This window comes from Triticum dicoccoides, chromosome 3B (assembly GCF_002162155.2).
Source record: "Triticum dicoccoides isolate Atlit2015 ecotype Zavitan chromosome 3B, WEW_v2.0, whole genome shotgun sequence".
Classification (NCBI taxonomy): Eukaryota; Viridiplantae; Streptophyta; class Magnoliopsida; order Poales; family Poaceae; genus Triticum; species Triticum dicoccoides.
In genome coordinates, this window is record NC_041385.1 from 848,555,911 (window position 1) to 848,578,933 (window position 23,023).

Here is a 23,023-nt window from a genome sequence, read left to right on the forward strand (position 1 = left end):
ATGGCTGCCTTCCACCTCCTCTTCGTCCTCGTGCTTGCGCTCGCCGCCAGCAGCAGTGCCAGCGCAGTGGCCGCCGCGGACGACGATGACGTGCGGCTGCGGCAGGAGGTCATGATGCAGGCCCTCGGGGTGGTCGTCCGCTTCGACCTCGCCACCACCGACGCCAAGGCAGTGAGGCAGGTGAAGCAGGCGCTCGCCGTGCTGAACCGTGAGGTCAAGGCCCGCCCACAGCAGTGGAAGCCCATCTTCAAGGCCCTTGACAAGGTGATGGACGGCGGCGCCGACGACCGCAGTAGGGCGGAGGCGTCCGCCGAGCTCAAGGTGCTGCTCGACCGCGAGCTCGGCCCGTGCCCGGACAGCCTCAGAAGGGACCTCGGAATCGGTGATCTGTAAAATGCATGCATGCAGTCGCCAGTTCGCCACCTCTGCCTTTCTCTTTCTCCCTGAACGTGCCAGTCGCCAGTGCGGTTGTTAGTTGTCGGAGAGCTCCCGTCCGTGCACTGCGGCCTGTCGCAGTTGTCAGAGCTCCACCTTTACTTTCCTTCCTGTTTCATTAGTCAGCGTGGTTGTTTCTTTTGTTACACTGCTAGTGCTCCCCGTGTTCCTCCATGAATATATGAAAAGTTGAAGCTGCATAGATGGTTGTGTCTTGTGTGCTCCGTCTCATCTAGGACGTACACTGGCTCATAAGATAGTCTTATCATAAGCCTGACACAATCGGAAATGATAATAAAAATATGATGTAAAATAAGTTATTTTTTAGTCTTGTCATGGGTAACCTACATGCTTAAATATGCGGTTAGAGATAAGACTTTTTTCTACTTTCTATATTCACCCCCTCAACACTTATCATATACGCGGCACTCTTAAGATGTCATCATTGTACACGTCCTTAAAGGAACGGAAACACAAGCATTAATCCTTTGAATGGTGTGCCACGTACGGTACCATGGTCAAGGGATCTGGAGGCTCTAGGTGTTGTAGGCTGGTATTTTTTTGGCTCACCATTTGGCCCTGCTGCTTTGCTCATGAAAAAGAAAGCCACAGAGTATTTTTGTTAATTTTGACAAAAAAATAGTGAAATAAAAATGATCATAAAGTTTAAAAAAAATCTGATTTTGTTAAATTGTTGACAAATTATTGAAGACAAGTTCATGCACTGAGAAAGAAAATCAGTATTTCTAAAAGTTCATGAGTTGGAAAAATATTTGTGATTTTAAAAAACATGCACAAATTAATGGTCTTGAATTTTTAAAAAATAAACAAGAAAAAACAAAGAAGAATTGGGAAAAGAATGCCACTAGATAAAAACACTGATATTAAAAGAAAAACGGGTAAAGGAACATTCTATAATGTGTCCTATACCGGGAGAAACCACACTGTTGCACGTTATATGACCGAACCCATTAGGAAAACATGTGCGATCTGGGGTGTGCATTTTCTATGATTTGAATGGCAACTTAAGCGCGAACCAATTTTGAGATGGTTAGGTAGATAGTGGTATCCTCAATCCATCAGGGTTCAAATCCTGGTGACGTGCTCATAGGGTGTGTGTGTGTGCGTGTTCATAGGAGTGAGTGTATGCGCGTGTATATAAGCGCTTGTGTCTATATTGATGCTAAAAAAATGGCAACTTAAGCGTAAAATAGGATTATTTTTCTTCCATAATACTCCCTCCATTCCAAAATATGGTGCGTCCGCGCTTTCCGGGGTTCAACTCTGACCATAAATTTAACTAACGAGTCGTTAAATTTATGGTCAAAGTTGAAGCACGGAAATAGAGGAAGCACTTGTTAGAATAAGTTGTGAAGAGATAGGAGAGTAGTTCAAACTTTGTAATCTTTCTCCCTTATCTCTTCTTCTGTTAAACCAACCTTTCTGTAACCGATTGGGTATCAATCTTCCTCTCTCGATTGATCCCTTCCTTGTAAGCCATGGCATGTCTCCTATATAATACAATGCGGCCCAGAAGAAGGGTTCTACGCTTCCCAACTCGTTTCATATGGTAACAGAGCCTCTTCCTCGATAGATCAGGAATAGATCGCATCTAGCTACCTCCGCGATCGAGCGACATGTCCACCACCTCCGCCACCATGACAGCCAGCACCATGGGTGCGCTCACCACCTCCTCATCCTCCGCCTTTGCCTCCTCCTCCACCTCCACCAACACCTCCCTCCTCGGATCGCCACCGCAAGAGAACCTTACGAGGGGCAACTTCCTGCTCTGGAAGGCCATCGTGCTGCCCCAGATCAAGGGCGCACAGATGGAGTACCACCTCGACGCGAAGAGCCCGGCACCGCCAGCAACGCTCACCATCACCAAGGACGGCAAGGAAGAACAGGTAGTCAACTTCGCACGATCCCTCTGGTATGCACAGCAGCAGCTCCAAGGATTCTTGATGGGATCTCTATCCCGCGAGATCCTGGCACAGGTCGCGACGCTCCCTACGCCGGCCGAAGTGTGGCATGCCATCCATGCCATGTTTGCTGCCCAAAGCCAAGCTCAAGCAATCAACACCCACATCAAGCTCACGAATCTTCAGAAAGGTAACATGACCATGGTTGAATATCTTGGAAAAATCAAATGCCTTACCGCTGAAGTAGCTTGCACCGCCGCCGCGCTCTCCGATCCGGAGATTGTGTCAAAGATTCTTGCCGGCCTAGACATGGATTACAATCATGTGGTCTCGGCCCTTGCTGCTCAGGTAGAACCGATCACCGTTCAGGAGCTGTACAACCAGCTCTTGAGCTTCGACGCCCGCCTCAGCCTCCTCCACGGCACCAACGTTCGTCAGTCCTCCGCCAACTCTGCATCTCGTGGGGTGGCCGTGGGCGCGGTCACCATGGGCAACGCAGTGGTGGGCGCGGGCGCGATAACGACTACACCAACAACAGCAGCAGCGGCTACAACACCACCGGCAGCAGCAGCGGCCACAACAATAGGGCAGGGGGTGGCGTCTTCAACACTAACAACAGCCGCCATCCTTCTTACTCCCGTGCTCGTCCTCGGTGCCAGCTCTGCAAGAAGGTGGGCCATGAAGTCCTGGACTGTTGGCACAAGTATGATGAGAATTTTGTTCTTGATTCTCGTCATGTTTTGCTGCCATGCGTGAACAAGGAGGAGAAGGAGTTTGGTACATTGACTCTGGTCCAACGGACCATGTCACAAGTGAACTAGAGCAACTCGCCCTCCGTGCACAGTACCATCGCAATGATCAAATTCACACCGCAAGCGGTGGAGGTATGGATATCCAGCACATTAATCAAGCTTTTATTAATTCCCCTACACTTAAACGTGATCTAGTCTTAAAAGATGTACTTCATGTTTCTCAAGCCGACAATAACCTTGCATCCATTTCTCGTTTAGCCAATGGTAAGAACATCTTCTTTGAAACTCACCCTCGTTACTTTTTTATAAAGGATCGGGCAACGAGGGAACTCCTCCATCACGGTAGATGCATTGGATGTCTCTACCCAATCACATCCGGAGCACTTAGTCGCAAGCATCGTCAAGTCTACTCCGTCATCAAGCCCTCTTTGGCAAGGTGGCATCAAAGATTAGGACATCCATCTTCAATCATTGTTAAACAAGTAGTCAATAAAAGCAATCTCTCATTGTCACACAGTCCAATTAGTGAGTCTATTTGTGAAGCTTGTCAATGTGCCAAGAGTCACCAACTCCCTTATCCGAAGTCGAATAGTGTAACTCATGCTCCTTTAGAACTTTTTTTCAGTGATGTATGGGGTCATGCCAGAGATTCCTTTGGAAGAAAAAAATATTATGTTAGTTTCATATTGATGACTTTAGCAAGTTTACCTGGATTTATTTGCTCAAGTACAAATCTGAAGTTTTCTCTGTGTTTCAAGAGTTCCAAAAACTTGTTGAATGACACTTTGACAGAAAAATCTTTACAGTCCAAAGTGACTGGGGAGAGGAGTATGAAAAGCTCAACTCTCTCTTTCGTAGAATAGGCATTGAACATCATGTATCTTGCCCTCATGCTCACTAACAAAACGGCTCCGCTGAGCGGAAACATCGCCACGTTGTTGAAGTTGGTCTATATCTCCTTGCTCATGCGTCTATGCCTCTCAAGTATTGGGATGAAGCATTCATTACTGCCACCTATCTTATAAATCGTCTCCCTAGTAGAGTTATTGGCAACATCACTCCATTGGAGCGGTTATATCATCAAAAACCCGACTACAGTTCTCTCAAAATATTTGGGTGTGCTTGCTATCCCAATCTACGTCCATACAATCGCCTTAAACTTGAGCTTCGTTCCACTCATTGTGTTTTTATTGGCTATAGCAATCTTCATAAAGGATACAAATGCCTAGAAGTTGCAACTGGATGGATTTATATTTCTCGAGATGTTGTTTTTTATGAAACCCTTTTTCCGTTTGCGAAACTTCCAGATCACGGGGGTGAATTAAATAAAACTGACTGTGTGCAAAATTCCGTCGAAAATAGTGGTTCTGATGATGTATGTGCAGGATTGGGACATCATTTTATGTGTGCAGAACATGACAAGAATGGCACAGCAACCGGGGCGGATTCAACTGGCAGCAGCGGCGTGCGATCCAGCGCTGATCCGCGCGCCAGTCCTACCCCTGTCGTCGCACGATCCAACGTGGATCGGCATGCAGCCAATCAGGCGGACTCCAGTACGGGTCCATTTGGTCCCGAGGCGGATGTGGCCGACAGCCTGCACCTAGTGGACACCGCTAGCCCACGCGCCAGCCCACGCGTGGGAGGAACCGCGTCGCGCGCCGCGCTGGAAGCCCGCGGATCGAGCCAGCCATTGACAGCGCGCCGGCGGGGCCTGCGGGGCCAGGATCGCCCTCGGTTACCGGGATCCTCTGCAGATTCTGCGCGGCTATCCTTCTCGGATCGGGAACCGGTATCTTCTGCGCAGGATCCTACAACATCTCCTACACTGGGATCCCCTGCGCCTACAACACCAGTAGCTCATCAACCTCCTTGACGCCACACTAGATCACAGTCAGGTATTATCAAGGAAAAAGAATACACTAACGGTATGGTCAGGTATGACAAAGTTAAGCGTGCTTTTCTCAGTAGTATTGGTGAACCAACTCATTTGCATGTCATTTAGTACCACCAAGGCAGGGTCACAATGTCATTGATTGTAAATGGGTATACAAGATAAAGAGAAAGTCTGATGGAAGCATAGACGGATACAAGGCTAGATTAGTTGCTAAAGGTTTCAAACAGAGGTTTGGTATTGATTATGAAGATACATTTAGTCATGTTGTTAAGTCAGCTACTATTCGACTTGTACTGTCTATTGCTGTTTCCAGAGGATGGAGCTTACGACAGCTAGATGTTCGGAACGCGTTTCTTCATGGTGTTCTTGAGGAAGAAGTGTTCATGCGGCAACCACTAGGATATGAGGACCAAAGTGCACCACACTATGTTTGTAAGTTGGATAAAGCTTTGTATGGTTTGAAACAAGCCCCGAGAGCTTGGTATACTCAAGATTGAACATGCAACTACAACAACTTGGGTTTACACCATCTAAAGCAGATACCTCATTGTTCTTTTATCATAGAGATAATATCACTATATTTGTGCTTGTCTATGTTGATGATATAATTGTTGCTAGTTCAAGTGCACATGCTACCACTTGTTTTCTTAAAGATCTAAAGTTGGAGTTTGCTCTCAAGGACTTAGGTGATCTTCATTATTTCTTGGCATAGAAGTTAATCAGATAAAGGATGGTATACCTCTCACACAAGAAAAATACACCACCGACATACTCAGGAGAGTAGGATTGGAAAATTGCAAACCTGTGAGTACACCAATTTCCACTTCAGAAAAACTTACAGTTGAAAGTGGAGAGGCACTTGGACCAGGGGATGTAACAAAATACAGAAGTGTTGTTGGTGCTTTACAATATTTGACTCTTACTCGTCCTGATATTTCTTACTCTGACAATAGGGTACGTCAATATTTGCATGCACCTAGAACAACTCACCGGACTGCAGTAAAAAGGATTTTAAGGTACCTTAAATATTCAGAAGGTCTTGGACTTCAGATTACCAAGTCATTGTCTATGCTTGTTACTGCATATTCTGATGCAGACTGGGCAGGGTGTGCTGATGACAAAAGTTCCACAGGTGGTTTTGCTGTGTTTCTGGGAACAAATCTTGTGTTATGGAGTGCAAGAAAACAGGCTAATGTCTCCAGATCAAGTACAGAGGCTGAGTGTAAAGCTCTGGCTAATGCTATAGCCGAGGTAACGTGGATACAAACTTTTCTATATGAGCTTGGGATCAAGGCTCCACAAGCTACGAGATTATGGTGTGATAATATTATTGCAACCTATCTCTTAGCTAATCATGTTTTCCATGCACGAACCAAACATATTGAAGTTGATTTTCACTTTGTCAGAGAGAGGGTAGCTCAAAAGCTGCTTGATATTTGTTTTATACCAACTGGTGATCAACTTGCTGATGGCTTCACAAAACCTCTTACTACAGGAAGGTTGAATGAGTTCAAGAACAATCTTAACCTTGGTAAAGTTCATTCGGTTCAGATTGAGGGGGAATGTTAGAATAAGTTTTAAAGAGATAGGAGAGTAGTTCAAACTTTGTAATTTTTCTCCCTTATATCTTCTTCTGTTAAACCTCTTTGTAACCGATTGGGTATCGATCTTCCTCTCTCGATCAATCTCTTCCTTGTAAGCCACGGCATGTCTCCTATATAATACAATGTGGCCTAGACGAAGGGTTCTATGCTTCCCAACTCGTTTCATAGCACTATATTTTGAAATGAAGGGAGTATGTTTGTGAAGATTGTCATGAGCCCGTCTACACCAGCCATGCACGAAAACCTAGCACAACGAACAAGGAGAGCAAGCCGCCACCTCCTGAGAAAAGACATGTTACAGGAGAGCACAATCAACAACAGGCGTCGACACGGAAGTGGAAGGCTCAGACAACTGCCACAGGCCGCAGGGATCCCAAGGACTAACAACACCACACCTCAGACAGAGACAGGGCACGCTAAAGCCCTACGGGAAAAAAAAGGGCAGAGGTGGCGAACTGGCCATGCATGCATGTCACGCATATTCGAAGTCGATCTTGACGGCGTTAGGGCCTTGGCTGAGCTCGCGGTTGAGCAGCTCCTTGGCCACGGGGAAGGCCGCCTCCTTGCTGCGGCCGTCGGCGCCGCTGTCCATCACCCTGTTGACGTTGTTGAAGATAGGCTTCCAGTACGGCTGCGCCTCCCGGTTCACCACCGCCAGGGCCCGCTTCAGCGTCTCCAGATCGGTGGTTTCCGGGCTGTAGCGGGACAACACCTTGACGGCCTGCGACATGGCCACCTTCCGCAGCTGCGCGTCGACGTCGTCGCCCGCAGCGGCCCCTGCGCTGATGATGCTGATGGCGGCAAAGGCGAGAACAAGGAAGAAGAGTAGGTGGTTGAACGCGGCCATTGCAGCCGGTATACCGCAGTGCACACCGATCGTATTGCTAACTTGGAATGTTTTTGCAGATGACCGCCTTGATGAAGAAGAGAATCGAAAGTTGATCATGCAAGCCGTTTACGTATGTGTTCAGCTAGTTAGAAGTTGGCTACATTTTGCATATTCCCTCCTTTCTGGTTTATAGGGCTCGTTTCAAAATAAATATTTATTTTTCATTTTATAAGTCTCAATTCTACTAGTTACTATCACATATTCAGATTTCAAGGTGCATTAAATAACTGCATGCACGGATTAAGAGAAAACTCACCAATGCATGTAAAAGTTCTTGCTCATTTGGTGGTTATGCACGCATGCATTGTCATTAATGCATCAGTAAACACAATTTTTTGAGAAAAACGAGCATACTAATTATGTATTTTTGCAAACTACGAAATGTGCTCCACCACTCACCATCTACCTTGGTTGGAGAGATTTTCAAATTGAGCCCTATAAAACGGAAAGGAGGGAGTATGTAACTTGTTGTATCAGGTGATTGCTTTGTGAAGTGCTTCTGCAAACTACTTTGAACTCAGACAAGGTTCATTCTTTGGTGATTTATCTATTCAACTCTTGGTCATCAACACACTTACCTTATTTTTATACAAGTTCTGTATTATTCTAGGATGGATACATCTGAAGGGATGGAACGTGTGGGTGAAGTGAACAAGAAGGCTTAATTTAGTATCAGAAAATGGATTTTACTTAAGGAGATGACAAAACTATGTTGTGATTTCTTAGTTTCAATATTTGTTCCAACTATCTTAGCTATATGTATTGTCTGTAGGTATATTACAAGTAGTATTTTTTTACCACAAGTATACCAGAATATTTTTATGGACATTTATTGTTTTCAATTGAATATGAAGGCATACACGCAACTTGATTCAATTTATGTAGATGTCATTTGTTTATTCAACATAAAGTAATTGTTGGAACTAACTATTTATTTTGCATGTGATGAAATAGTTTATGGTTGAAACATGGGTTTTGCCACGGTTTTTTTTTTGTGACATACTAATAACATGAAGATGGTACTGTGTTGATGGGCTACTGCCACAAAATATAGCCAATGCAACAAAAAATATAAAGGGCAATGCCCTTGCAAAACATTTAGTTGGCCCTTGCAATGTAATAATACCATGGAAAATAAGGCCAATGCATTAATATTTTACCATGGGAAAACCCATTGTGATATGTTAATGCCACAACTTATGTTTCCATTACAATAGCAAAGTGCTCCATGGCTTTAAATGTGTAATACAAAGTTTTCTTACTGCCAGAACTAGTATGTATTGTTGCAATAGTGTGGTGTCAAATTTTAATGTGTTGCAAAAATTTATTACCACATAATGTATCGAACCAACTGCATTTAGCTTTTGCCATGATCAAATTCCCTGCGAAAAATACATATTGCAATCACAGTGGTCTTATTGAAACAATTTTCCCAGTTGCAGTATACCTCCCTCTTTGTAGTAGGTCGAAACTTCCTACCTTTGGTAAGGGCCACACTGATTGTATTTATAAGTCGGGGTTATCCCGAATGGGCATCCAGATGTTTGGTTACAAGCTTGGTTTGAACACAAGAAAAATAAACAAACGATAGCAACCAACCAAGGATCATATCATGTTTACAATGCACTGAGGATTCAAATTTTCCTTATATTTCCATAGTCCTCTTAATTATATGAATATATATCCTAAATGTTCATGAATTCAAAAAAATCATGAATTTGAAAAATCTTCTAAATTCAAAAAATATTCATGTCTTAAAAATTCACAAATTCAAAAGGTGTTTATGCATGCAGAAAAAATCATGAATCTTAACAAAAGTTTGTGAATTTGAAAATCATTCAAATTTAAAAAACATCCTTGTAGCTTGAGGCATGGGCCCATGTGGGGGAGAAAGCAGCCCATGGATGTTTCGCACATGTGGCCCATGAAGAAAAAATGAAATCACCAGCAACACAGGCACACAACTGCATTGCCCCACCTTGTAGAGACCTGCATCAGTAATCAAATTCATGTAGGTGAACGAGTGGCATTATCACCACTCCAATCCAATTGCAATCCATTTACTGAAGTCTTGATGTTTTTCATATTACAAAGATTTTTACTACGGAACATATGTCTCTAAGAGATTTCATAGTAGTTATTAGATCGGAAATCCAATTTGGCTCCTAGGAGCACGTGCTCCTGCGCGTGAAAAATGATTTTTGAAATGGCAAAAAAATCCTGAAAAACTTTTATGTATTCATGCTACATGCAAAGTTTTAGGCAAAAATCGTTAAACATTTTGGCCTGTGAAAAAAAACAGATTGAACACCAAATGTTAGCCAAAATGTCACCGCAAATTTTTTTTCACCAATGAAAAACTACTGCTCTATTTCGCATGAAAATTGTTAAGCATGCTTGCGACGCTAACACGAACATCCAGAAAAAAATCATTCTGAATTTTTTGAAAATAACATACCACTTTTTTTGAGGTACTGTTCATCCTTGAGCAAATGCTCCCGGGAGCCAAAACGCCTCCCCATTCTTAGATGTAGTATTTACTTTGTAATTTTTTGGACATTGTACCTGTAATGGTTGCGAGTAAATAAAATTACAGGCTTCTCTAGAAAAAAATATTGCATCGCACGCCCCACCATCAGTTTGTAGTTCGCATAATTACAGTCTACTAGTCCTTCTGTTTCTTCTGTTCATGTAAGCCGTAGTCCTAGTGAGGAGCCTCAAATGTGGGCTAGATTGAGTGAACTCACAGCTCATCCGGTGTATCATTACTGTAGCCCTCGTTGTATCCAGGATCTGAAGTCCATGTGAATAAATAAGCCATCTTTTGATATAAACAAAAATATAGTAATCGTGTTTCACAAATGGCTCTAGCTGTCTTCATCTCTGTGTGCTTGTCTCGAGGGCTCAAGGCTCGATGGAGCCAGTGCTCCCCATCTTCTCTCAACTTGCCCAGCTCACGACCTCCTCAAATTAGGTAAGTGACTGCTAGATCTGAGCTTGTCGTTCTCTTGATATACCACTATACGCATCTAATAGCCGTTCAGGTACACATAACTTATCTTATGTTCTGTACATATACAACCGATTCGTTAAATCATGTTAGATGTTAGGGATCTAATTTCTAGAATACTGATTCTATAATCAATGAATTTGCATCTAGAAACATCCGGAGAAGCCTTCTCTAAAGCACGGAAGAATTATTGTCGATGGATTCACTAGAATTTGGTTTTTTATTTGACATAATCATACTGGTTGCTTTGCTATAGTTTTAGTATTTTTGGTAATATGACATTGCTCAACAATCATTACTAGATGTGGTTTGGAAATTAACTCTTTAACACTTTACAAGTGAAGTTAAACACATACCTGTACATATACCTACATAAACTTAGTCATATATAACTTTAAGGTGTCATAGGGCCCTCCAAAACATAGAGCCGGCCCTTAGTTTCGCGAGAAATAATAAGATCGGCAAAGGTAGGCCCATCGATTGCATATAGGAAAATATATTTCGTACATTCTACTCTTCTTGTATATGGTCCTTACATGCTTTTTTTTTTGCGGGGATATGGTCCTTACATGCTACATCATCAAAATATAAATTTGTAGACAAATCTAATTGAGTACAATATATATAGTTGGTGCTTTCTCCTCCTGTGGTGCTGACGTGCAACATCAGAATATAAACTGTGTAGACGAATCTAATTACCTACGTACGAAACGCGATCTCTCCGGATAGCTGCGATGCTAAGCGATGTCAGCCGCTTTACGTACGTCCCGCCCAGGGTCGATCTCCCAGACAGATGCTGTCCCCACATGCATTGATGCATGCAACACCTGAGCATCTTTCCTTCCTATAAATCTCCATGCAATACAGCCATACACCTCATCAAACTCACGGCTAGCCACCCACTAGCCACACTTACTAAACACAGATCAGCTAAGCCAGCTTAGCTCAGGAGGTTGCAATGGCGAGGGCTTTCCCCATGGGAGTGGTGGCCGCCGCGGCCGTGCTGGTGGTGCTGTGTGCCGTCATGTCTTCTGCCGCCGCGCAGCCTCGTCCCCCTCTGCCAAAGAACTCCCACATGATCACCCCAGGGCGGTTCGGGAAGAGGGCCCAGGTGCTCTCCTGCGACGACACCAAGGACGGGAACAGCCCCTGCACCGCCACCTGCGACAAGCGCTGCCCCAACGAGTGCGTCGTCATGTGCCCAGGCTGCAAGACATACTGCTGTAAGCATCCTAATTTGTATCCCCGGAATGCCCTTCTAGTGACACATATATGATGCTAACCAAAACCTTCTTGAAGTGTGTGACTTTTACCCCGGGGTGTCATGTGGCGACCCGCGTTTCACAGGAGCAGACGGCAACAACTTCTACTTCCACGGCAAGAAGGACCAGGATTTCTGTGTCCTCTCTGATGCCGACCTCCACATCAATGCCCACTTCATCGGCAAGCGCAACCCCAGTATGAGCCGTGACTTCACTTGGATTCAAGCTTTGGGCATCCGCTTTGCCGAGCACCGCCTCTACATGGGCGCCCAGAAGACCACCAAGTGGAAGAACGACGTCGACCGCCTTGAGTTGAACCTCGATGGAGAATCATTCAACATAGCTGCAGACATCGGGGCAAAGTGGCAGTCCACTGTTGTGCCTGGCCTGACCGTCACGAGGACCACCGTGACCAATGGCGTGAGGGTCCAGCTTAAGGGTGTGTTTGACATCATGGCTAAGGTGGTGCCCATCACGCAGGAGGACTCCCGCGTCCACAACTACGGTGTAACTGACGATGACAGCCTCGCGCATCTGGACATCGGGTTCAAGTTCTATGACCTCACCGACGATGTTCACGGTGTCCTCGGCCAGACCTACCGCTCTGACTACGTCAACAAGCTCAGCGTGAGCGCTAGCATGCCAGTGATGGGTGGTGTAGCCAGCTACATCTCCTCTGACATATTCTCCACCGACTGCAAGGTCGCTAGGTTCGGACTTAGCACCGGCATCTCCATGGTCACCACCACGGCAAACTAAACAATTTCCCAAGACAACGTCACACTGATGTAATCGGCCTATACTGATGATGAACATAGGCCTAGAAATAAAATAATATGTGAGAAATGTCATGTGTAACATTGTTTTGTGCGAGAAATCAGCAGCCTTCCATGAGAAATGATATTATCTTTCATGCTGCAAATTGTAATTGTGCTTTCTTGTCTGTGCAGTTTTATGCTAGTGTGATGCAGTGTGCAAAATTCGCTTTAGATCTTCTTCTTCCTCCCTATTCTAGTTCTAGTACTGAATAGTAATAATTTAGAGTCTCCACAGAGGGATGTAAGAGTTACATGCTCATAAGCCAATCCCTGCTTAATTAACTTGTTATAACTTTAACTAATATGTGTACCAGTAAAGTGTAAAGAGAATGGAAATCTGATTCGGCTCTTGGGAGCATATGCTCCCGCCCACCAAAAATGTTTTATTGCAAATGTCAAAAAAAATAGATGTGTTCACTGTCACACAAAAATATTACCTGCAAATTTTTAGGAGGAAATCATAAGTGTTTCGATCGGTGCAAACAAAACAAGTTACCTCCAAATGTTACACTTACTTTGTTTTTGCACCGACGAAGCACCGTTATACCGTTTCGCATGAATATTGTGATGCGCGCTCATTATACTAACAAGAGCATCTACAAAACAAAAATTCAGAATTTTTTAATTTTAGTTACAATTTATCTTGATTTTACTGTTCATTAAGGAGCATATGCACCCTAGAGCCAAAACGGCCCTCCGGAAGATGAAGTACATTATTGCTAGTGGCTCCATGAATGTAACAAATCATCCAAAGTGATTGGTATGCTGATGAAGAGGCATATGCTGATGAAGAGACATACATATCTCTCTCTCCATCAACTTGAAAGAGAAAATTTACAGAAATTTCATTAATTTCATGTGAAGTCATAGGAAGACTGGGCATGGGCCATGGTTCCCATCAACAACAAAATGCTCCAGACACTGGCTGAGCCTCAATTTTAGATTCTGGGTTGACCTGTTCATGGCATGGCAGGCATGCAGCCGACCTGAGGGAGGCCGTCGGCGGTCAGCCGGCAGTAATCCGCCGGCGACGGAGGTCGCAACTGGCGCCTGTTGAGTTGACTTACAAACACATACTATGCGCTAGCACATGATGCAGTTCACGAAAGTCGTGGCGTAGATCGGCCGCAGCAGTGACGGACGTTTGTTTCTCCATGAATCCACATGAGCTGGAAAGCTACAGCTCAGTCGTCTTAGACGATAAAGAAGGGGACAGTGAGACGTACGTACGAGACCTAGCTACTTTATGTAGGATTGTAGCGGGTCAATGCAAATAACTGGTCAAGGCTCTACGGGTAGCTAGCTAGGACGATGCGTAGAATGCAGTACATGGTAACATGCAGCAAAGAAAATCAACCAGCGTACATACCTTTAGAGTGTGCATGCTCTTTGTTGTATATATATAGAAAAATAACGTAGCTATGTTGTCGGTCACCACCTTTGTCTCCTCCTACGCCACTTCGCCTCCACTTCACTTCCGACTATTCCCGGCCATCCCGGCCCCAAAGTCGCGCCCTTCCATCACCCATAAGAATCCCTCTGCTCCTCCACCCATGTACACAGATCCCCCCTACACACATCGTCCATCCACCCGTAGATACATCGAGCATACACTTGGCGACGTCCAGCTAGCTAGCTCTCGGCGGCGGCGGCGATGGCGGGGAGGCGGCAGGCAGCCTGGTGCCTGGTGGTCATCGCTCTGGCGGTGACGCTGGCGGTGGCGTCGGCGCAGCCCGTGCAGCCGAGGGTGGGCGGGCCTGGGAAGAAAGGCGCCAAGATGCCGCCGGGCAAGTTCGAGACGGTGACGTTCGCCAAGAACAACAAGCGCAAGTACGAGGTGGCCTGCACCGACAACCGCGGCCCGCCCTGCGTCGTCTCCTGCCCCAAGACCTGCCCCAACAAGTGCCTCGCCTTCTGCGAGTACTGCATGACCTTCTGCAGTAAGTACTCCTACGCTCATTATTCCTTTCGGTTCCAACTTCCAAATTCAAATTGTTCAAAGTCTTCATTATATTTCATTTGACCCAAATCTGTAGAAAGAAAGAAGAGCATGCTAATAATGTCTATCGCATCAATAATAGACTATCATCGGATGAATCTAACGAAACTAAGTCATATCATGCAGTGTGCGACATGTTCCCGGGCACGTCATGCGGGGACCCACGCTTCACGGGTGGCGACGGCAACACCTTCTACTTCCACGGCAAGAAGGACCAGGAATTCTGCATCGTCTCCGACAAGGACCTCCACATCAACGTGCACTTCATTGGCAACCACAACCCCGATATGAAGCGTGACTTCACGTGGGTGCAGGCCCTCGGTGTCACCTTCGTCCACGGCGGCGCCGACCACCGCCTCTACGTAGGTGCCAAGAAGGTCGTCGAGTGGGACGAGGAGGAGGACCATATTCAAATCTCCCTCGACGGGGTGCCCGTGGAGGTGGAGTCCGGCAAGAACACCCAGTGGGTCTCTAGGGCCATGCCGGGGCTCTCCGTCACTCGCACCGACACGGTGAACACCATCGTCATGGAGCTTGACGGCGTGTTCAGCATCTCGGCCAATGCCGTGCCCATCACTGATGAGGACTCCCGGATCCACAACTACGGGAAGACTGAGAAGGACAGCCTCGTGCACCTCGACCTAGGGTTCAAGTTCCACACCCTTACTAACGGCGTTGATGGTGTGCTCGGCCAGACCTACCGCTCAAACTACGTCAGCAAGGTCAACGTCACGGCCAAGATGCCCATCATGGGGGGTGCGCCCAAGTACCTCTCGGCCAGCCTCTTCTCCACAGACTGCGCCGTCTCCCAGTTCCACCGTAACGGTGGCACCGCCATCGAGACGTTCGCCTCATAAACCATTGGTTCATGGATCCTACAGGAGAAATAAACAAATATCAACCGGAAGGGAGTGCAATCATCTCCATCATGTTGTTGTGGAGTATATATGTGTGCATCTCACACGATTAAGGTTGTGAAATACTCCCTCTGTCCCATAATGTAAGACATTTTTTGACACTACGCTAGTGTCAAAAAAGTCCTACATTATGGGACGGAGGGAGTAAGTTTCAAGTCAATAATTGAAGCAAAGTGTATACCATGTTAGTAACTTGACATTTTTTAAGAAAAGAAGCATCGTGCTTACATAGTACCTTCCTAGAGCCAAAAGCAATATCCGCTGAGCCTTGCCTTTTTTGTTTTGTTTTGCGATAACCTTGATCCTTGCCAAGCTTGCACAATGTACCACTGATCTGTTCGATAAGAGATTACATACGTGCACGGACGAAGCCACCGCCTCCTCCCCTTGAGAAAAGAACATAGGGTTCCTCCGACCCCCGAAGGTGCCGCCGCCGCTCGCCTCGTCTCCGGTAGCCCTATGGCAATGGAGGTACGGTGGACCCCGGCCCTTGCCGGCGGGGGAGATCTTGCTCCATTTTTTGGTGCTTCGTGAGTTTGTTTAGGGTTTATGTCCTACTCAGGAAGATGAGGCAATGTCGACTCCCTGACTATGGAATAAGGTTTTCCCTGCCTGGCCCTGTGCCGATGTTGCGTCTAACGTCATCGGAGGGCATGTTGAGGTGTGTCTCCGCCAGATCTCACAGGATTCGGTCGGTACTGGTCTTCGGTGGATCTGCTTGAATCCAGTCTTCGTTCGTGTATCTATAAGTTGGATGCTTTCGATCTATACTTAACTTCATCGACTAAGGTTGTTGTTCTGGTGCGCTGGTACTGTGGGGCCTTAACACGACGTCTTCCCGACTATCAACTACTATAAGTTTGGCCAAGTTCCAGTGAGGGAGCGGTGATGATGGCGACGCGCCTTCGGCTCGATCCAGTGTTTGTAGTCGTCGTTAGGTGGTCTACGGACATGGACTTTTTTTTTTTATTTCTGTGTTCTTTGTACTGCAATGCCATGATGAATAGATCAGAAGTTTTCTCGAAAAAAATGTACCACTGATCATAGTTGGGCTTTGGCCTGAATGTAGTAGTGTGAGACACCAGCCCATCCAATGTTACAATGAGTGGGCTTCGAGACCTCCACCCCAGTGCCTCAGACCTCCTAATCGGCGCCCTCAACGCCGATTCATCGATCTGGCCCTCGCTACGATTGCAAGTGGGTCCACACGTTCGCACCTGACAGCGCTCGTTGCCATTCAAGTTCCCTACGAGTCCAAACGCCGCACCTGTCAGCGCTAGCTTTAAAAAACAAATATGTCAGCGCTAGCTACGATTCCAAGTTTGCTACGAGTTTTTTTTTTTTTTTGGCAATTGGACGAGTCTGTTTCTTTCAGTTTGCAGTTTTGTTCATAGTTTCTTTCGTTCAGTTGAATTCGCGAACAAATATTTGAACTGGGTGAACTTTCTTTCAATATTATCGACATTATTTGAATTATTAAAAATAGGTTCACGATTTAAATTTTGTTTTATGGATTTAAAAAAATCATGGGGATTTGAGCAAAGTTTGCGGACTACAAATATTCATGACTTCCAAAAAAGTTCAAGAGATTTGAAAAAATTCAAAATTTCAAAAAATATTCGTGCATTCAAAAGAGCTCATGAGTTCCAAAAATTTCATGAGATTTGAAAAAAAATCGTGGATTTAAAAAAGTCCGCAAGTCAAAATAGTTCATGACCTCAAAAAAAATTAATGTGATTTGCAAATAGTTCTCCAGTTGAAAAAAGTTCATGGGTTTTGAAAAGAAATCATTAATTTTAAAAAAAGTTCATCAATTTGAAAAAAGTTCATCAGTTTTTAAAAAAGTTCAACAATTTTGGAAACACAATCATCGATTCTGAAAATAGTTCATCAATTTTGAAAATAGTTCACTAATTTGACAAAAGTTCATTGATTTTGAAAAACAGTTCATGAATTTGAAAAAATTCATCAATTTTCAAAAAAGTTCAAGAAAAAAGTTAATCAATTTTGAAAAATAGTTCATCAAGTTTTAAAGAGTTTATCAATTTTGAAAAAAAGTTCATGAAAAACATGGAAGAAACAGCCCCTCCTCCTCACTGCAGTGCCCTGCTAGCTCGATCCACTCCTCAGGTGGCCCTCTGGTGGTTCACTGGTATCGTCCGACCCCGTTGGAGCCACTGGTGCAGCCCCACGTCGCCGTCATCTTCATCTCAAGCGAGCTCCGCGTTCTGCAGCCGCTGGAGAAGCTTGTTCCGACCCCGTCCGTCCACCCCTAGCAAAACCACGGGTACAAGCAGGTGCGCCTCGACCCCCTCTCTTTCTATCCCTCTGGATCTGGCCGCCGAGCACTCCTCGCCGGAGAACGCACCGGCGAAGCGCTGCCATCTATCTTTCTCTCTCTCTATCTCTCTCCCCCGACCTGACGCATGGGGCCCGCTGTCAGCCTCATCGCTCACACCCGAAGCGGTATGAGTGGTGGCGTATTCCTGGAATACACCATCGACGTCGCCCCCCCCCCCCTTGGTTTTTCTTTTAATTCAAATTTAATCAAATTTTGGCCATAAACATTGACCAGTTGTAACTTTTAAACCATAAGTCCAAATGAGTTGATTATTTTCGCATTGTGTTCTTATTGAAAAGATCTAGCAGCACACAAAAATGAGAATTTTCTCTGCGTCTAGATTTTCTGATGATTTTCAGAATAGTTCTTGATATTTTTTTTGCTGTTTTTAAATGTTTTCAGAAGAAGAAACTTATCTTCAAGAGAACCAGGAGGAGTGTGAGCCTCCTCTGCACTAAGGCAAGCCACACCAACATTTGTATGGTGTCATTCTCAATATTTATGATTTTCCAACTTGAATATGAGTTATTTTCATGCATTTAATTGTTTAAATAAATGTTGCTTGTGTTAATTACTTTGTCATGATGAAAATTCTTAGTTTACAGTACTGTTTCAATGCTTGAATTAGTTTAAGGCAGTAGAAGAAGTTTATATTGGGTGGTTATGCTTTTGATATGAATGATGATAGTTTCATTATGTGGTTAATTGATTTTCAGTATATTAAAGTATAACCAAAATGATGAGTGCTAAAACCAGTAAAGTAAAAACCAGTAGAGTTTAATGATGAGTAGTGCAAGTAGAAAATTTTGATGATGTTGATCTGTTCACTTTGAGTGGTATGTATTGCGTGTCGAATAGTTGCATGTTCATGGCATATGGTGACTCGAGTTATTTTATTTCACGTTAAAACTGATGTTAATTCAACTTGAACATAACGTTGATCGAGTCATGGTGCCACTGAATCAAGTTCTTCCCAGTGCAACCACATTTGCCCTTGTGGGAAGGTCATTATTCGGTCCGTTGTCATGCCTCTGGTCGGTACCTCCAATGAGGGAAGGTTATGGACGTGCGGTACCCTGGCCCGGTAAGCAGACATAACCTTGTATGCCCGTTTGTTGTTATGGTACCTTGTCCCCGTTTGGGACCATTTTGCCACGATGGTGGTCGTTATGCCTTTGGTAGGCACGGGGCCACCCATGACTTAACCTAGTGGGGAGTTGATCGGAATGGCCGGGAGAGTGTAATGGCAATGGGAGGGTTCTGTCGGAATGCCGTTTAGGAATTGCCCCAGTGCTTTTAGTGCTGGCGCTCGCGCACGGCTACATGGGATGCGGCCCGATAGCCTCCGGTACTTGCTTGCTCACCAGCACATTGGAGTCTCATCTAAAAAAAGCAACATTGGAGCGGGCGGATAAACCCCACAGTGAGTAATTCCTGGCATTCCCCGCTCCCAGTGCACCATGTGGCACACTCCCAATGCCACCACGTGTTGCACGCCAGCGCACCCTGCGGAAGCACGAGTTTGTTTTCCTTTTCTGCACAGGTATTTGGGATTTTTTTTCAGCTTTTTCCTAGCTTTTACTAGGTTTTGGTGGAATTTTTTTGAAGGAATAGTTGAGCATTGACTTTTATTCTTAAATAGACCACAAGTTTTTTTACCAAAAAAATCATGGATTTGAAAAATGTTCATGAACTTGGAAAATATCACAAACTTGAAACATGTTCTCCGAATTGAGAAAAAGTTCATGGATATCAGAAAATTTATCAATTAAGAAGTTCATGAATTTAAAAAAACCATCAATATGAAAGTTGTAAACAGCTTGAAAAAAAAGTTCATGGATTTTAAAAATGTCCTTTAATTTGAACTTTTTGGTGAATTTTGAATAATTCCGCAATAGAAATTCACAAACTGAACAAAAAATTGGTATTTTAAAAAAGCCATGTTTAAAATAGGAAAAAAAAAGAAAACAAACAAAGACCAAGCTGAAAAAAACACAGAGGAAAACCGCCATAGAAAAACCAATGGAACGTTCAACCAAAATCTACATAGGCCCGCCTATATAGGAACTACAGTTACCAACGGCTTAGAATGTTGCGCTCTCGGCTCATTCTCGCTATACGTAGGAAATCCCTATATACCGCGCGCTGCGGCAAATTGTCGCCGCGTCGCATAGGGAGGCGCACTAGCCAAGCGACTGGGCCCGCCCATATAACCAGTTCGCGCGTCCCTGTTTATGCAACGTTATTTTTTCTCCCAATTTTAGTTTTTCTTGTCTCGGTTTTCCTGTTTCTATTTTTCTTTTCTTTTCTTTTCTACTCCGATTTCATTTCATTTTTTCGTTTTCACTTTTATTTTTAATTTTCTCAACTATGCTTTGGAAATCATTCGGAGTTTCAAAAAATGAATTACATTCAGAAATTTGAATTTGTTTGCTAATTTCAAAAAATGTTCTTGGTTTTCAAATGTCTGTTCGGAATTTTCAAGAAATATTAGAATTTTCAAAGAATGCTTCTGTTTTCAAAAAATTTCACAAACTAAAAAATATTCATGTTTTTCAAAATTTGTTCACAATTTAAAAAAATCAATTTTTTTAAAAAACTTATTGGTGATTGCTCAAAATTGTTTGAAATTTAAAAAAAGTGCGCATTTTTCAGGTTTTTGTTCCATGTTTTCTGAGAAATTGTTCACATTTTTCAGTTTTTTTGGAAGTTTACAAAACGTTCCAATTTTTCAAGAGTTGATAATAAATTCAGAATGAATACTGTTTTTAAATTTTGTTCACAAAATTATGATTTATTTAAATATTTTCAAAACTTGTTCATGTTTATCAAATTTGGTCGGAATTTTAAGAATTTTTCATATATTTTTTTAAAAAATTCACAACCTCAAAAAATTGTTCCTGTTTTTTGAATGTTGTTACAAATTAGAAAATTGTTCACAATTTTTCAAAACTCATGAGTGTTTTTCAAAACGTTTGGAATTTTCGAAAACATGTTGAGAATTTTCAAGAAATGATTAGATAAAGGAAAAATAATCTGATCTTCCGTTCTAGCTAGTTCTAATATTCTTGCGTTCTGTATTTAACATGAAAACTATTCGGCCATAGTGGCTACCTACCTTTTTTTGAGAGGTTAGTGGCTAGCTACCTGTATCTAGTAGAGTGCGATCGCAAGTTCGAATCCTGGCTGAACTCTGAATTTTTATCAGTTTTTACACCGCTCCCATGCGGGAGCTCCCGTATGGGTCAGGCCAGTTCGAGGACAACTATGTGCAAAGCCCCAACATTTTGCCGCAGAATGCGGCATATAGGATCTCCCCTCTACCTAATCTATCATGGTCATCTGATCTAGGCTCCCTGTCTAAAAAACACCGATCTGGGCTCCAAGAAATCTAGGCCATTGGGTCTAAATGAGCAGCAACTGGAGCTCCTTGAAAATAATAATTACATACTCTAAGCATCTGAGAACAAAGCGCCACAATAGCAGCAAGGGGAGACACATGGCATCCCATTGGGTCGAAGACGAATGCTCTCCACCAACATTGACCTAGGTCGGAAGGGCCATCAACGCAGCACATCTCTGGTTGCCACCAACGATGTAGAGATGCGCCACAAGGCCGCAACAAAGGCTTCCTCTTGACCCATAGAAGGGCCTGGAGGTTGAAGGAGTTGCCTCCGTCGAGGAAGAAGAATCGCATTCCCCTCACAACATAGAGAGACCATGAACTACCAAACAGTAGGCCAAGCCTCATCATCTGACTCGCCTTGTAACCACCGTGTCTACAAAAACGTCGGAATGACCTCCAAATTGAAGGTTGAAGGGGGCATCGACGATCATCAAACGAGATGGACATGTTGTTTCTCTTATAATGCTCTGGACCGATGCTTAACACTCACGTAGTGTCGCCATTCTATCTCCGCTCATTTCCCATCAAGCGGCCACTCTGGAAATTTTTACTGTTGGTGGTGGTGGTTTTACTGTTCAATGGAGCCAAGAGTGAGTCATTGGGTTCTAGATTAGTGTGGAATTTTTTTGGAATGACAGAATACCGCTTCTAAATTTCCTAATTTGTATATGTTGATGATCAATACGTTGCAACTAGAGGCAGCGCGGCAAGGTGTATCCCTCCTCCTTCCCTTGCTTCATGGTGTTGTCTATACTTTCATTACCTACGTCTACGCGGCGAAATAATAACACTAAGAAGGCAACACCCCATTGTATTCTTTTTTAAAAGGTAGGCACCCCATTCTATTCTAGTACATATATGTATGAATTTTTTTAAGGGGCTCACTAAATCTCAGTCGACTAAGATTTAACAAAGTCCCAGTTGATGTGCCAAACCGTTGGATCAATAAAGCTTTAAGATTAGTGAAACGATGCGTGTCAGTGTGTTGTATCGGGCTGGTTTATGTTGCGCCCAGCTTGTCGTTACTTTTTCTGGGTGTCGGGCAGGGATATGTCTGATGGTGGCCTGTGTGTTGCTTTTTCTTTGTCTCTTTTAAGCTTTTCTTGTTTTATTTCTATTTGTTTTTCCTGCTTTGTTTTGGCTTTTACTTGTAAGTGCTTTTCACCTTGCAATTGTGACGTTTATTTTATTATGCAATCGTATTTTCACTTTTTCTTGTTTTTCTTTTTTTTTGTTATTTTCATTTTCTTTTTATTACTCTTTTACATATTTTTCTTCCTAATGACACGATTCTTGCTTTTTTTGTTATGAAGCAACAAATTTTAAAATTTTAAATCTTCTTACTTGTTGGACTTCTTTTCTTTTCTATTAGACTGTAACTTTTTCAATGGAGGGAGCTCCTTGAGAACTATTCGTCCCTTCGTGTTCGTCAGTGTTGTCAATTCATCTCCCCTATTTTTTCTATTTTCATTTATTTTGTTGCCTTTTATGTTCCACTTTTTATTATTTTTATCTTTATTTTGTTTACATGTTCTTTCTATTTTCTTCACATTTCTTTTCTTTTTTTTTGATAGTTTTCTCTATTTTATGTAAAAATATTTTGTTGTCATCTTCTCGGATCATGGAGAATTAGTGATATCTCAATTGATTCGGCAACCGTGGATTCTGGACACTAAGTTTGTGTGTCGTCGGCGTGTGTGTTTGTTTTTATGGTCTCGTCTATCTTTGTCAATACTTTTGTCTTTTTAGTCAAATTCAAAAGGATATTGTT

General features: G+C 43.6%; 4 protein-coding genes across 4 annotated transcripts; 3 read left to right on the forward strand and 1 right to left on the reverse strand.

Moving 5' to 3' along the window:
• LOC119280296 lies at window positions 1–595 on the forward strand. The gene has a single exon (XM_037561196.1). The coding sequence runs from the start codon at window positions 1–3 to the stop codon at window positions 391–393; it is 393 nt and encodes a 130-aa protein (XP_037417093.1). The 3' UTR covers window positions 394–595.
• Window positions 596–7,082: 6,487 nt separating this feature from the next.
• On the reverse strand, window positions 7,083–7,457 carry LOC119280297. The gene has a single exon (XM_037561197.1). The coding sequence runs from the start codon at window positions 7,455–7,457 to the stop codon at window positions 7,083–7,085; it is 375 nt and encodes a 124-aa protein (XP_037417094.1).
• Window positions 7,458–11,423: 3,966 nt separating this feature from the next.
• On the forward strand, window positions 11,424–12,633 carry LOC119282661. Its single transcript, XM_037562807.1, has 2 exons — window positions 11,424–11,732; window positions 11,809–12,633. The coding sequence occupies exons 1-2, from the start codon at window positions 11,468–11,470 to the stop codon at window positions 12,528–12,530; spliced, it is 987 nt and encodes a 328-aa protein (XP_037418704.1). The 5' UTR covers window positions 11,424–11,467; the 3' UTR covers window positions 12,531–12,633.
• Window positions 12,634–14,204: 1,571 nt separating this feature from the next.
• LOC119282662 lies at window positions 14,205–15,659 on the forward strand. Its single transcript, XM_037562808.1, has 2 exons — window positions 14,205–14,529; window positions 14,715–15,659. Exons 1-2 carry the CDS (start codon window positions 14,244–14,246, stop codon window positions 15,443–15,445), a joined length of 1,017 nt encoding a protein of 338 aa, XP_037418705.1. The 5' UTR covers window positions 14,205–14,243; the 3' UTR covers window positions 15,446–15,659.
• Window positions 15,660–23,023: the final 7,364 nt, after the last annotated feature.

Excerpts from the sequence above, each read along its gene's own strand:
- LOC119280296 (XM_037561196.1), top strand. The coding sequence starts at position 1 with ATGGCTGCCTTCCACCTCCTCTTCGTCCTCGTGCTTGCGCTCGCCGCC.
- LOC119280297 (XM_037561197.1), bottom strand. The coding sequence starts at position 7,457 with ATGGCCGCGTTCAACCACCTACTCTTCTTCCTTGTTCTCGCCTTTGCC.
- LOC119282661 (XM_037562807.1), top strand. The coding sequence starts at position 11,468 with ATGGCGAGGGCTTTCCCCATGGGAGTGGTGGCCGCCGCGGCCGTGCTG. Across the intron at positions 11,733-11,808 it reads AGGCTGCAAGACATACTGCT|TGTGTGACTTTTACCCCGGG; the intron begins GTAAGCATCCTA and ends ACCTTCTTGAAG.
- LOC119282662 (XM_037562808.1), top strand. The coding sequence starts at position 14,244 with ATGGCGGGGAGGCGGCAGGCAGCCTGGTGCCTGGTGGTCATCGCTCTG. Across the intron at positions 14,530-14,714 it reads GTACTGCATGACCTTCTGCA|TGTGCGACATGTTCCCGGGC; the intron begins GTAAGTACTCCT and ends CATATCATGCAG.